The sequence below is a fragment of the Globicephala melas genome, chromosome 6 (assembly GCF_963455315.2).
Source record: "Globicephala melas chromosome 6, mGloMel1.2, whole genome shotgun sequence".
Classification (NCBI taxonomy): Eukaryota; Metazoa; Chordata; class Mammalia; order Artiodactyla; family Delphinidae; genus Globicephala; species Globicephala melas.
In genome coordinates this window covers 107,396,173-107,409,881 of record NC_083319.1, presented here as the reverse complement: position 1 = coordinate 107,409,881, position 13,709 = coordinate 107,396,173, and the positions used below count along the sequence as shown (strand labels likewise).

General features: G+C 40.9%; 1 protein-coding gene across 1 annotated transcript in view; it reads right to left on the bottom strand.

Annotated features, from left to right (window-relative positions):
- The window catches only part of MTMR9 (myotubularin related protein 9), an 80,285-nt gene extending 67,644 nt beyond the window's left edge, over positions 1–12,641 (bottom strand). The window contains exon 1 of the mRNA XM_030879181.2: positions 11,766–12,641. Within this exon, the coding sequence (XP_030735041.1) occupies positions 11,766–11,947 (182 nt within the window). The 5' untranslated portion in view covers positions 11,948–12,641. The remainder of the gene's footprint in view (positions 1–11,765) is intronic.
- Positions 12,642–13,709: the final 1,068 nt, after the last annotated feature.

The window sequence follows — 13,709 nt, the reverse complement described above, 5'->3', positions numbered from 1 at the left end:
CATCTGAGGACTTCCGTAGCTAGAGAGGAGAAGTCAGTGCCTGGCTTCAAAGATTCTAAGGACAGATGGACCCTCTTGTTAGGGGATAATGTGGCTAGTGACTTTAAGCTGAAACCAATGCTCATATACCATTCCCAAAGTCCTAGCTAGGGCCCTTAAGAATTATGTTAAATCTACTCTGCCTGTGCTCTATAAATGGAACAACAAAGCCTGGATGACAACACATCTGTTTACAACATGGTTTACTAAGTATTTTAAGCTCACTGTTGAGACCTATTGTTCAGAAAGATTCCTTTCAAAATATTACTGCTCAATGACAATGCACGTGATCACCCATTATCTGATGGAGACATTCAATGACATTAATGTTGTTTTCATGCCTGTTAACACAATGCCCATTCTGCAGACCATGGATCAAGGAGTAATTTTGACTTTCAAATCTTATTATTTAAGAAATATATTTCAGGGACTTCCCTGGTGGCACGGTGGTTAAGAATCCACCTGCCAATGCAGGGGACACAGGTTCGAGCCCTGGTCTGGGAAGATCCCACATGCTGCGGAGCAACTAAGCCCATGAGCCACAACTACTGAGCCTGCGTGCCACAACTACTGAAGCCCATATGCCTAGAGCCCGTGCTCCACAACAAGAGAAGCCACCGCAATGAGAAGCCCACACAGCGCAAAGAAGAGTAGCCCCCATTCGCCGCAACTAGAGAAAGCCCACACACAGCAACAAAGACCCGACGCAGCCAAATATTAATTAATTAATTAGTTAATTTTTTAAAAAAAGAAACAGATTTCAAAAGGCTATAGCTGCAATACATAGTGATTCTTCTGATAGAACGGGGCAAAGTAAATTGAAACTTTCTGGAAAGGATTCACCATTCTAGATGCCATTAAGAATATCTGTGATTCATAGGAAGTGGTCAAAATATTAACATTAACAGGAGTTTGGAAGAAGTTGATTCCAACCCTCAAGGATAATGTTGAGGGGTTCAAGACTTCAGTGAAGGAAGTCACTGCAGATGTGGTGGAAATAGCAAGAGAACTAGAATTAGAAGTGAAGTCTGAAGGTGTGAATGAACTGCTGTAGTCTCATGATAAAACTTTAATGGATAAGGAGTTGAACAAAGTGTTTTCTTGAAATGGAATCTACACCTGATGAAGATTGTTGAAATGACAACAAAGGATTTAGAATACTACATAAACTTAGTTGATAAAGCAGCAAGAGGGTTTGAAAGGATTCACTCTGATTTTGAAAAAAGTTCTACTGTGGGAAAAATGCTATCAAACAGCATTGCATGCTACAAAGAGATTGTTCTTGAAAGGAAAGAATCAATGTGGCAAACTTCACTGCTGTCTTATTTTAAGAAATTTTCACAGCCACCTCAACCTTCAGCACCCATCACCCTGATCAGTCAGCATTCATCAGCACTGAGGCAAGACCCTCCACCAGCAAAAAGATTACAACTCACTGAAGGCTCAGATGATGATTAGCGTTTTTTAGCAATAAAGTATTTTTTAATTAAGGTATGTACACTGTTGTTTTAGATATAATGCTACTGCACACTTAATAAACTACAGTATAGTGTATAATAACTTTTACATGCATTGGGAAACCAAAAAATTCATGTGACTTTCTTTATTGTCATATCGGCTTTACTGAGGTGGTCTGGAACTAAACCTGCAATACCTCCACCGTGTGCCTGTATTCAACTTTCTTCTCCCCTAGTAATCTAATTAAGGAAGAATCAAGCCTGCATCATTAAAATGTGAGCCACAAATAATTTTAAATATATTTAATTTTTTTTTCAAATATATAAAGTAATTCATGCTAGGCCAATTCATTTAATGGAGATTATTAGGGGCCTTACTGCAAATTATAGGAAAAACAGATCTGTAATTAATGTATTAAGTGTTTGTGTAGAGATATTTCCAAAGCATAGAAAAACAGTTCATTTCAGATTTTACTTACTTCTAAACTTACAACAGTTGATTTGAAAAATAAGTATCTTTTGTTCAGTCTTTAAAACCTATTAACTTGCAATATCTATTCTAAGTCAAGGAAAACTTCAGAGTAAATGCCACGTGTAATCAAAAATTTTGTATCAGTAAGTTTTGAACAAATTTAATTTTACCTTAGTTGGGATTTTTGTCTTCCTTTTTTTTTTTTTTTTTTTTGTCTGCACTTGCTGATAGCTCTGATTTTTCTTTTGCTTTGCCACTGACTGCCCCAATTCTTTCCCATTAATACTTCTGAGTATTCCCTAAACTAAGAATTCTTAGATTGATCTAAAGCAGATAATTTTATTTATACTGTGCCTAGCTTAGGAAAATGACTCCTACAGCTACTCTTCCCAAATTCTACTTCAACTGTAAATACCCCCATGCCCAACATCACTGCACTGTGAATTTGGATAAGCAAAAATTATCAACATGGGTCAAATCCTAGCAAAGAAAATTCCACCAGATATCCACAACTAAACAACACAGTGGAATGCCTCTTATGAAATGTATTTTGAAAACTCATACTCTTGGCACTTCCACTTCTGGCAAAAGTGGAATAACAGAGACCAGATTTACCCTCCTACCTGAAACAACCAAAATAACTGGGCAAAATATAAGGAAAGACTGTTTTCAAGACACTGAACATCAGACAACAAAGAACAGAGCTCTCTGGGAGATGGGTGAGTTCAGTGACTGCCCCAATTTACTGTTTTGAGATTTTCCAAGTTATAGTGAAGGGAGAGGAAAACTGGGTGGGGTTGAGAGTCTGAGGAGACCACCTATATTAGGAAAGAAGGAAATTAATGAAGAAAATTTGGGTCTCAAATTAGTGACCTCAGATTCCACTATACTAGAAATAGAACAGCAAAATAAATCCAAAGCAGAGAAAATTAAATAAAGATAAAAAGAAAAAAAATTAATGAAATAAGAGAAGATTCTAGGGAAAAACAATAAAAGCAAAAATGACTCTTTCAAAAGATCAATAAAAGTGATAAAATTCTAGCCAGACTGATCAGGAATAAAGAAAGTCACAATTTACCAATGTCAGAAATGAGAGAGGTTACAATCACTACAGACTCCACAGACATTAAAAAATAATAAGGGAATATTAGGAACAATTTTATGCCAATAAATTCAACAAGGTAAATGATATGGACAAATTCCTCAGAAGATACAAACTACTAAAGCTCATTCAAGAATAAATAACCTGGTTAGAGCTACATCTACTAAATAAACTGAAATTTTCAATAAAATCTTCCCCACAAAGAAAACTCCAGTCCTGGGTGGCTTCACTGATGAATTCTATAAAACATTTAAGGAAAAAATACTATTAAGTCAAGACACACTCTTCCAGAAAACTGAGAAGAGGCAATTACTTCTCAATTCACACCTAAAGTCCAGCATTTCCCAAATACAAAACCCAAAAACATTACAAGAAAACTACAGACAAATATCCCTCATAGACATAGATGTAAAATTTCTAAACAAAACATTAGCAAATTAAATCCCACAATATATAAAAAGGATAATGTATCACGAGCAAATGGGGTTTATCCCCAAAATGCAAGGGTGGTTTAACAAAGTAATTTACCATATTAACAAACTGAAAAAGAAAAACAATATGCTTATCTCGATAGATATAGAAAAAGCATTGACAAAATCTAACAGCTATTCATGATTTTAAAATGAAACAAAACCACCCAACTCTCAGCAAACTAGGAACAGAAGTGAACTTCTTCCACCTGATAAGAGCATTTACAAAAACTAAAAAACTAAAAAACTCTACCACTAATAGCATACTTAATGAGAAAGACTGAATGCTTTCTCACTAAGATCAGGAATAATACAAGGATGTTCCCTCTCACCACTTCTACTCAACATTGTACTGGACTTCCCTGGTGGCGCAGTGGTTAAGAATCTGCCTGCCAATGCAGGGGACATGGGTTTGAGCCCTGGTCCAGGAAGATCCCACATGATGCAGGGCAACTAAGCCCAGGCGCCACAACTACTGAGCCTGCGCTCTAGAGTCCGTGAGCCAGCTACTGAGGCCGTGCCGCACAACGAAGAGTAGTCCCCACTTGCCGTAACTAGAGAAAGCCCATGCACAGCAACGAAGATGGAATGCAGCCAAAAATAAAATAAATTAAAATTTTTATAAATGATTAATACAAACAAGTAACTGGAAACTGAAATTTGAAAAATATCACTTGAAATAGCATAAAAAATATGAAATACATAGAGGAAATTCTGACAAAAGATGTGAAAGACCTGTGAGTGAAAACTATAAAACATGGCTGAAAGAAATTTGAGACCTAAATAAGATAATGGAGAGATTTGTTCGTAAGTCAGAAGACTCTATATTATGATATCCTAGGTTAATTCTCATCAAGTTCACTTATCAACAGGTTCACCACAATTCTCACAACAGGCCTTTCTTAAAAAGAAATTGACAAGCTGATTCTAAAATTCATATGGAGGAATTCCCTGGCGGTACAGTGGTTAGGATGCCATGCTTTCACGGACAAGGGTGTGGGTTCAATCCCTGGTCGGGGAAGATCCTGCAAGCTGCACAGCACAGCCAAAAATAAATAAATAAATAAATATTTTAAAAATTCATATGGAAATGCAAATGACCTCAAATAACCAAAACAACTTGGAATAAGAACAAAATCAGACAGCTAACACTATATAATTTAAGACTTAATATAAAAATAAAGACTGTGGCAGCAATGGCATCAAATAGATCAATGGAATAGAACAGAAAGCCTAGAAATATATTCACTTATATATGGACAAAGGTGTGCAAAGACAATTCATTGAAGAAAAGGCAGACTTTTCAAGAAATGGTGCTACAACAATCAGATATCTATATGAAAAAAAGAATTTGGATCTATACATGAACCATATACAAAACTAACTAAAAATGGATCATATATCTAAACCTAAAACTATAAAACTTCTAGAAGAAAACACGGGAGAAAATCTTTGTGACCTCTGGTTAGGCAAAGGTTTCTTAGCTATCACAACCCCAGTCTATAAAAGAGCTAATAAACTATATGTCTTCAAAATTTTAAATGCTTGCTCTCTGAAAGACACAGTTAAGGAGAATAAAAAGACAAGCCACAGACTGAGAGAAAACATTTGCAAATCTTATATTTGATAAAAGACTTGTATCAGAATATACTTAGAAAAAAAAAACCCTCAAAACTTAACAAGGGAAAGGATTCTGGAAGACAGTGGAATCAGAAGCATTAGGAATCTGTCTTCCCACCTAGATAACAATTGCACTGGCAGAATCTCTTTGCTGTACCTATTTTGGAACTCTGATGTCTATTAAAGGCTTGCAACTTCCAGGGAAAGACTTGGATAATAAATTGCAGTTAATTTTGGATATATTCAGCTCTTAGCAAAATAGCAGCTACCCATTCCCCACCCCCACCCAAGTGACAAGCAGCTGTGTGTATGTTCCTGGAGCAGCTTGCACACAGCTTACAGGAGCCAGGGTGGGCAGAAAGCACCCTGTCCTCCAAATATCAGGGGTCTGTGCTGTGATTGTAGATTGCTGTTTCTGATCACAGAGGTGCAAAGAGGCAGGCAGCCATTGTTGCAATTCCTCCCACTGTTGCAAGCTGCCTCCAGCCCCCAATCAGTGACTTTCAGTGGATTTACAGGGTCAGCTCTCTTCCCACTCCTCTTCATTTTTCACTTTCCCCCTTTCAGGAACCAGACATTAAAGATCAGGACATTTGAAAACAACTGTATATATAGGAAAATTAGGAAGTGACTGTGACTACACATACCCAGGCTCAGAAAAGACGAGAAAGCCTTAAGTTTACACCTCAGGCTGATCCTTGGTATATAGACATCCTACAGCAGTCAAAAAAGCAAAAATAATAAGCAAAAGAAACCCCCCAAAACAGCAAACCCTGGGGACGAGGGAGAATTTGTTTTCCAGAGTTACCACATTATTAGATCTAAATGTCCAGTGTTGAGCAAGAAAAAAAAAAATCACAAGGCAGAGAAATTATCAGGAAAGCATGGCCCATTCAAAAGGTAAAAAATAAACAGAAACTGTCCCTGAAAAAGACTTGATGGAAGATGATATCTTAGACAAAGACTTTAACAGTCTTAAAGATGCTCAAAGAACTAAAGGAAGGTATGGAGAAAGTCAAGAATATAATGTGTGAACAAAACAGAAATATCAATAAAGAGATAGAAAACGTAAAAAAAGAAAAGAAAAAACAAATTCTGGAGCTGAAAAGTATAAGAACTGAAATCAAAAATTCACAAGAGGGATTCAAAAGCAGATTCTCAGAAAGCAGAAGAAAGAATCAGCAAACTTAAAGACAGGACAATGGAAGTTATCAAGTCTGAGAAACAGAAAGAAAAAAAGATTAAAGAAAAGTGACCTGTGAGGTACCAACAAGCAGACCAACACACACACAGTGGGAGTTCCAGAAAGAGAAGAGAGAAAGAAAAGGGCAGAGAGGATATTTGAGAAAATAATGGCTGAAAATTTCCCAAATTTGATGAAAGACATGACTATAAACATCCAAAAACCTCAATGAACTCAAAGTAAGATTAACTCAAAGAGACCCACACCAGGAACTCAAAAACTCTGCAGCTAGAAGACAGTGGGCTGATATATTCAAAGTGCTGAAAGGAAAAACTGTCAACTAAAATCTGATATCCAGCAAAACTGTCCTTCAAAAGTGAGGGAGAAATTAAGACATTCCCAGATAAACAAAAGCTGTGGGAGCTTGTGAGCACCAGACCTGCTCTGCAAGAAATACTCATGGGAATCCTGCAAGCTGAAATGAGAGGACACTAGATAGTAACTTGAAGCTGAATGAAGAAATAAATATCTCAAAAAGGTAAAATAAAAGGCAATTATAAAAGCTAGTATTGGGACTTGCCTGGTAGCGCAGTGGTAAGAATCCGCCTGCCAATACAGGGGACATGGGTTCGAGCCCTGGTCTGGGAAGATCCCACATGCTGCAGAGCAGCTAAGCCCGTGTGCCACAACTACTGAGCCTGTGTTCTAGAGCCTGCGAGCCACAACTACTGAGTCCACATACCACAACTACTGAAGCCCACACACCTAGAGCCCGTGCAACAAAGAGAAGCCACCACAATGAAAAGCCCACACACCGCAATGAAGAGTAGCCCCCACTCGCCACAACTAGAGAAAGCCCACGTGCAGCAACGAATACCCAACACAGCCAAAAATAAATAAAGTTACTTTTTTTTAAAATCTAGTATTATTGTAACAATGGTTTGTAAACGCCCATTTTATTTTCTACATCATTTAAGAGACTAATACATTTAAAAGAATTATTAGATTATGTTTTCAGGCCCAAATACATAAAAATGTAATTTTATGACATCAATGGAAAGCAGTGGGGACAGAGCTATAAAGGAGTAGAGTTTTTGTATGTTTTTGAAGTTAAGCTGGTATAAACTCAAATTAGAGTATTATAACTTTAGGATGTTAAATTTAATCCCCATGGTAACCACAAAGAAAACAGCTACAGAATATACACAACAGTAAATGAGAAAAAATTTTAAACATTTCATTACAATAAAATCAACTATGTGCAAAAGAAGACAATAATGAAGGAAATGAGGGACAGAAAAGCTTTAAGGCATATAGAGAACAAACAGCACAATGACAGAAGTAAGTCCCTCCTTACCAATAATTACTTTAAATGTAAACGGATTAAACTGTCAAAGGATAGACATTGGCAGAATGGATAAAAACATGATCCGGGCTTCCCTGGTGGCGCAGTGGTTGAGAGTCCGCCTGCCGATGCAGGGGACATGGGTTCATGCCCCGGTCCAGGAAGATCCCACGTGCTGCGGAGCGGCTAGGCCCGTGAGCCATGGCCGCTGAGCCTGCGCGTCCGGAGCCTGTGCTCCGCAACGGGAGAGGCCACAACGGTGAGAGGCCCGCGTACCACAAACAAACAAACAAAAAAACCATATGATCCAACTATAGTCTGTCTCACGAGAGACTCACTTGAGATCCAAAGACACAAACAAGTTGAAATTGAAGGAATGGAGGAAAAAGATATTCCAAGCAAACAGTAACCAAAAGACAGCAAAGAAGGCTTTACTAGTATTAGACAAAATAGTCTATAAATCAAAACTGGTTATGAGAGACAAAGGACATTATCCATTAATAAAAGGTTCAACACAGCAAGAAGGTGTAACAATTATAAACATTTACACATCTTATGACAATCAAAATATTTGAAGCAAAATCAGACAGAAGTGAAAGGAGAAATAGACAGTTCTACAATAATAGTTGGAGACCAAACAGATATACATATGGAAACAGAGGACTTAATACAATAAACTAACTAGACCTAACAGACATAAACATGCTACCCAACAACAATAGGATACACATTCTTCTCAAGTGCACATGGAACAATTTTCAGGATAGACTGTATGTTAGGCCACAAATCAAGTCTCAACAGATTTAAAAAGACAGATATAGAGACCTCCCTGGCAGTCCAGTGGTTAAGACGCTGAGCTTCCACTGCAGGGGGTATGGGTTAGATCCCTGGTATGGGAACTAAGATCCCACATACCGCTAGGTGCACCCAAAAAAAAAAAAAAGAGATATCATACAAAGTATCTTCTCTGACCACATGGGATGAAGTTAGAAATCAGTAACAAAATTGAGAAATTCACCAAATTATGGAAATTAATACACTTTTAAACAACCAATGGATCAAAGAAGAAATCACAAGGGAAATTATAAAACACAGACAAAAAAAATGAAAACAAAAACGTGACATTACAAAACTTATGGGGCACAGCGAAAGCTGTATATATTATATATACATATATATAAAACCACCTGATAATATGATAAATCAGTCAAGGATGGGTTGTTAGATGATGGTTTTAGGAAAACTAGCTTGCTACATGAAGAAAAACAAAGTTGGATTCTTATCACACTTGAAACAAAGGTAGAATACAAATGAATTAAAGACCTAAAAATGAAGGGTAAAACTATAAAGCTAATAGGGAAGAAAAGTAGGAGAATATCCTAGTAATTTTGGGATAAGGAAGGACTTCTTAAGACTTAAAAAGCACAAACCATAAAGTATCAATGAATTTTGTATTAAAATTAGAACTTCTGTTCCACAAAGGGCACCACACAAAAGTTAACAAATGGGTGAGAGATATGCAGAAGATATCTGCAATGTCTAAGCGAAGAATTAATACCTAGAGAGTATATAAGGAACTGGTGCCAAAAAAAAAAAAAAATCACCAGATAAACACCAAGGCGGGCTTCCCTGGTGGCGCAGTGGTTGAGAGTCCGCCTGCCGATGCAGGGGACACGGGTTCGTGCGGCGGTCCGGGAAGATCCCACGTGCCGCGGAGCGGCTGGGCCCGTGAGCCATGGCCGCTGAGCCTGCGCGTCCGGAGCCTGTGCTCCGCAACGGGAGAGGGTCCGGAGCCTGTGCTCCGCAACGGGAGAGGCCCCAACAGTGAGAGGCCCGCGTACCACCAAAAAAAAAAAAAAGAAAGAAAGAAAGAAAGAAACACCAAGGAAATTCACAGGCAATCCACAGAAAGGGAAAAATATTTTTAATGATTTGCTAACAAATCACTGCCCTTCTACAATCCATTTTCTGCCAGCTACCAGAATCATCTTCTAGAAGTCTAGCGATTGCTACTTCCACGCTTTCAACTCTCCAAGGCTTCCCATGAAAACCATCCCAATGGCGTAACAGGCCCTACACCATCTGGCCCCTGCTTATCCCTCCAACCACGTTTCTGCCGTCTCCCTAGTCCCCCTAGCTTCTACCCCGTGCTCACTGCCCTCCTGCCACACCTGCCTCTTTGTTCTTCCTCCTACAAGCCAGGCATGGTCCTGTCTCAAGTCTCTGCCTTTGCATTCCCTTTGGCTGGAACGCTCCTTCCTCCAATATTCACACTGCAGGCTTCCTCCCTTCATTAATTCAAATGTCACTTGTCTTCTTGAACGGACTCCAGGCATTCTCTATCCTAACATCTTCCTTTATTTTCCTTCCTGGCATTTATTACCTGACGTCATATATTTATTTGTTGACTTATGTGAATGTCCATCTCCTCCACTAGTACATAAGCTCCTCATCTGTCTTAGTCACCACTGCATCTGCACAGCCCAGACAGAACTCAGCATATAGGAGACACATGGAAGTAACTCTTTTGAAAGCAACAACTCAACAAACTCTGATCTGACCATTAGCTAGCTAGCTCTTTCCATTACATCATGCTGCTTCCCAGGAAAAAGATAAATGTGTACAGTTTGTCATTTCTCCCCTAACAGATTAAAAAGTGCTTATCTTAAATACTTGGTTTAGCCCAACCAGGCCCAGCGTGTAGTGAATGCTAGGTAAATACGATGAAATGAGAGAGTGAAAAGCAACCACAGAAAGAGGTAAGGAAGAAAGAAAAGAGTTGGTGGCATGAAGAAACTCTAATTTGTATTCTATGGCACCACTGACCATTCAGTGGTTAATCCTTTTATTTCCTATGTGCCTATCTGCCCATGCCACAGTTTTGAAGGAGATAAAAATTAACCAAATTTGTGTCCTGGCTCCAAGGAGCTAACATATATGAAACTATCAAAATACAGATTGTAAAATATACTTATGAAAGAGGTATAATTAAAGAGCTATAGGATTTCAAGGTGAGGGGAATTACTTCTCATTGTGGGATTAACAGAAGAACCTGTGAAAGGGGTGGCAGATTGAAATGGTTAAACTGAATATTGATAGATGAGTAACAGCTGAAAACTTTTACACAGGAGAAGGTGATCTCAGGAATCTATCTAATAGGAGCCCTCTGCTTGAAAAAATAAATTTACCACCACTTCACCCGTTTTGTTTACCTTCTACTATTACAAAGTATTTTCTTTTAAGGCATAACCTCTCTAGGAATCTTCTTAATACTGTACCCAAATTCTCTTGAGAGGTAATAGAAAAAGCTGTTGTCATTCATTTATACTTTAGTGTTCACTGGATCACCAATTTACCTTCTTCTGGCTAGAGTAAGTACAAAGCCATTGGGGAAATGATAATTCTGACTGCAAAGGAAGTATAACTTTTTGTCTCTGAGGCACTACCCTGGAAAGACAGAGTCTGGGGTGTAAAATAAGAGGTTAATTAATTAATACCTTTGTTGAAGAGCCTACTCTGTCCTTTCCAAAAGCCAAACAGAGTAAAAATAAATAAAAGACATTATAATCTCCCATAATGGGAAGTCTTAAATCGATGACCCAGAAGGTAAGAAATAAGGAGAAATATGATAAACTGAACATTTTTGAGAGGAGGGGAAAAGGTTTTATGGAATTTAGACACTACATACTAAAGTCTACATACTCGAAAGTGGCAAGTAAAGACTCTACCTAAATCACACTCAATCACAATTTCATGAACCTTGATGGACAATTAACATTCAGGGAATATGACGGTGCAAGCAAAAGAAATTTTAAAAGAAAACGTTGCATATCCCCCCACATGGTGTTATGTACCAAAAATGATAATCACGATAACAACCACGTGATAACCCAGCCAAACTGAATGGAAACCAGGGATCTCATTTGGATGGTTTTCTGCTTTCTAAAACTCAAATCCTCAATCTAGGCCAGAGGGGGCTCGATCTGCTGGCTGGTTGGGCGATGGGACGCGTTTCCGCAGACCTGCACCTGAGGACCCCAGGCTCCCCGCGGAATAGGGGGTGGGACAGGCACTCACCGCTTGTCGATGGCGTCGATGTTTGAATGGAGGAGCCACAGCTCCTCCGTGTTGTCCTGCCGGGAGGACAGGATCAGGTGGTGGCCAGTAAGACACAAGGTCCCCTCGACGGCCGGGTAGAAAGGCCGGTGCAGCACCACATTGTCCACCCGTGGGGTCTTAATCAGCTCCGCAAACTCCATGTTCCCCAGCGGCCGGAGCCAGGGGACTGCCGAGTCCCGGAGGGGCGAGACGGTTACGCCGCCGCTGGGCTGAAGGGAATGCCCAGGCGCTGGGCAGGCAGAAGGGGCGGGGACGCGGGCGGGGAGGTCGTGCCCCGCCCCAGGCTGGGGTGGGCGCGGCGAGGCCTGTGGCCACCGTCACAGGCCCCGGGAAAGCCGGGGCTGGACCGGGGCTGGGCCAGGCCGGGCGTCGCTCCCTCACCGCTCTGTTCCCCCAGGCCCAGGACTCGGGCAGAGAGAACGCTCCGCGACAGGCCCAGCCGCCACCGCCGCCAGCTGAGGCCCCGGCCTCGGGGCGGGCAGGCTGAGGGCACAAGAAGGAGGCCGACCCAGGGCCACTTTCCACGTCCGAGACGCTACGGACTCCTGGCTGAAGTAGCTACTCGCAGCCGGAGCTTAAAGCAACTCCGGGCGGAAGCGGCGGGCTCGAAACTCGGAAGACAGGGGAGTCCGATCCGGAAGTCGGTCCCCGCCTAGGTCCGATGAGAATGCTTCCTGAAACACAGCAGGAATCGAAGATTTGTGTTCCTAGCAGGAAAAAGCTCTACCTGCAAGCCAACCGCCGCACCCGCCACCCCTACAAACATTCCGTTTGAGAAAAGGCTAGGGAAAAAGGGACGACGAGAAGACGTCCCTGACCTGCCTCCCTCCACTTGAGCAGTAATCCCTCTTCAGAGCGTGGGGCTGCCGTAAATTTTGGCGATTTTCATCCATTGGCCGTGAAGAGATGACTCATGGGATTGAGGCGGTGATTGTGACCACACAGAAGCGCCAGGTGTAAGGGAGGGGCACGGCCGGACGCCGCAGACGCCCAGAGGGCGAGCGCCAAGGTGCCGTGACCTGGAACAAGAAAGAGGAAAAGCATACAAACATCTATGAAAGGGACCTAGGTAGAAATACGTACAGTGCACCGAAGAGGAAGTGACCAATCCTATTCTTTGCGGAAACTCAAGTGACGCGCTAAAACACAGTTTATGTAGCAGAACGGGCTTCAGTCTAGGTCTATGAAATTCAAGGAATTGGGCCTTGGTCACCACCGCACAGCCTTCCCATTAAATACAATCCAACTGAAATACTTCCAGACACCTTAACTATGCCAGAAATTTACCTGGTGTCTCCCTCCCCTTTTAAACTAACATTTTCATACTAAAATAGGGCATTAGAGGGGAAATATGCAAGGGTTTAAGACCCGGTCTACTGTTACTTCATTAACCTTTGAAATCTTCACCATCTAGAACCTAAGAACAGCGAGTTGGCTTAAGTCTCAGAATAAAGACAAAATAAATTGCCTGAATTCTCATCAGATCACCCAACACGTGTCCCTGCTTCTGTCCTTGTCCTTCCTAAAACGTTCTCTTTCTTAAAACAAACCCCTTTATGAGATTGTTACAGCTGAGAGCCCAGTTTTATGTTGATTGTCTACAATAGAAAAACAAGAACCATCAGAGAAGAAAGAATGAGCGGAAACGATTTATAAAGTTTTGTTTTTAATTTTGGAATTTTTTTTTTTTTTTTAGCGGTACGCGGGCCTCTCACTGCAGTGGCTTCTCCCGTTGCGGAGTACAGGCTCCGGACGCGCAGGCTCAGCGGCCATGGCTCACGGGCCCAGCCGCTCCGCCCTGACCGGGGCACGAACCCACGTCCCCTGCATCGGCAGGCAGACTCTCAACCACTGCGCCACCAGGAAAGCCCTAATTTTGGAATTTTTGTTGTCCTTCCACCA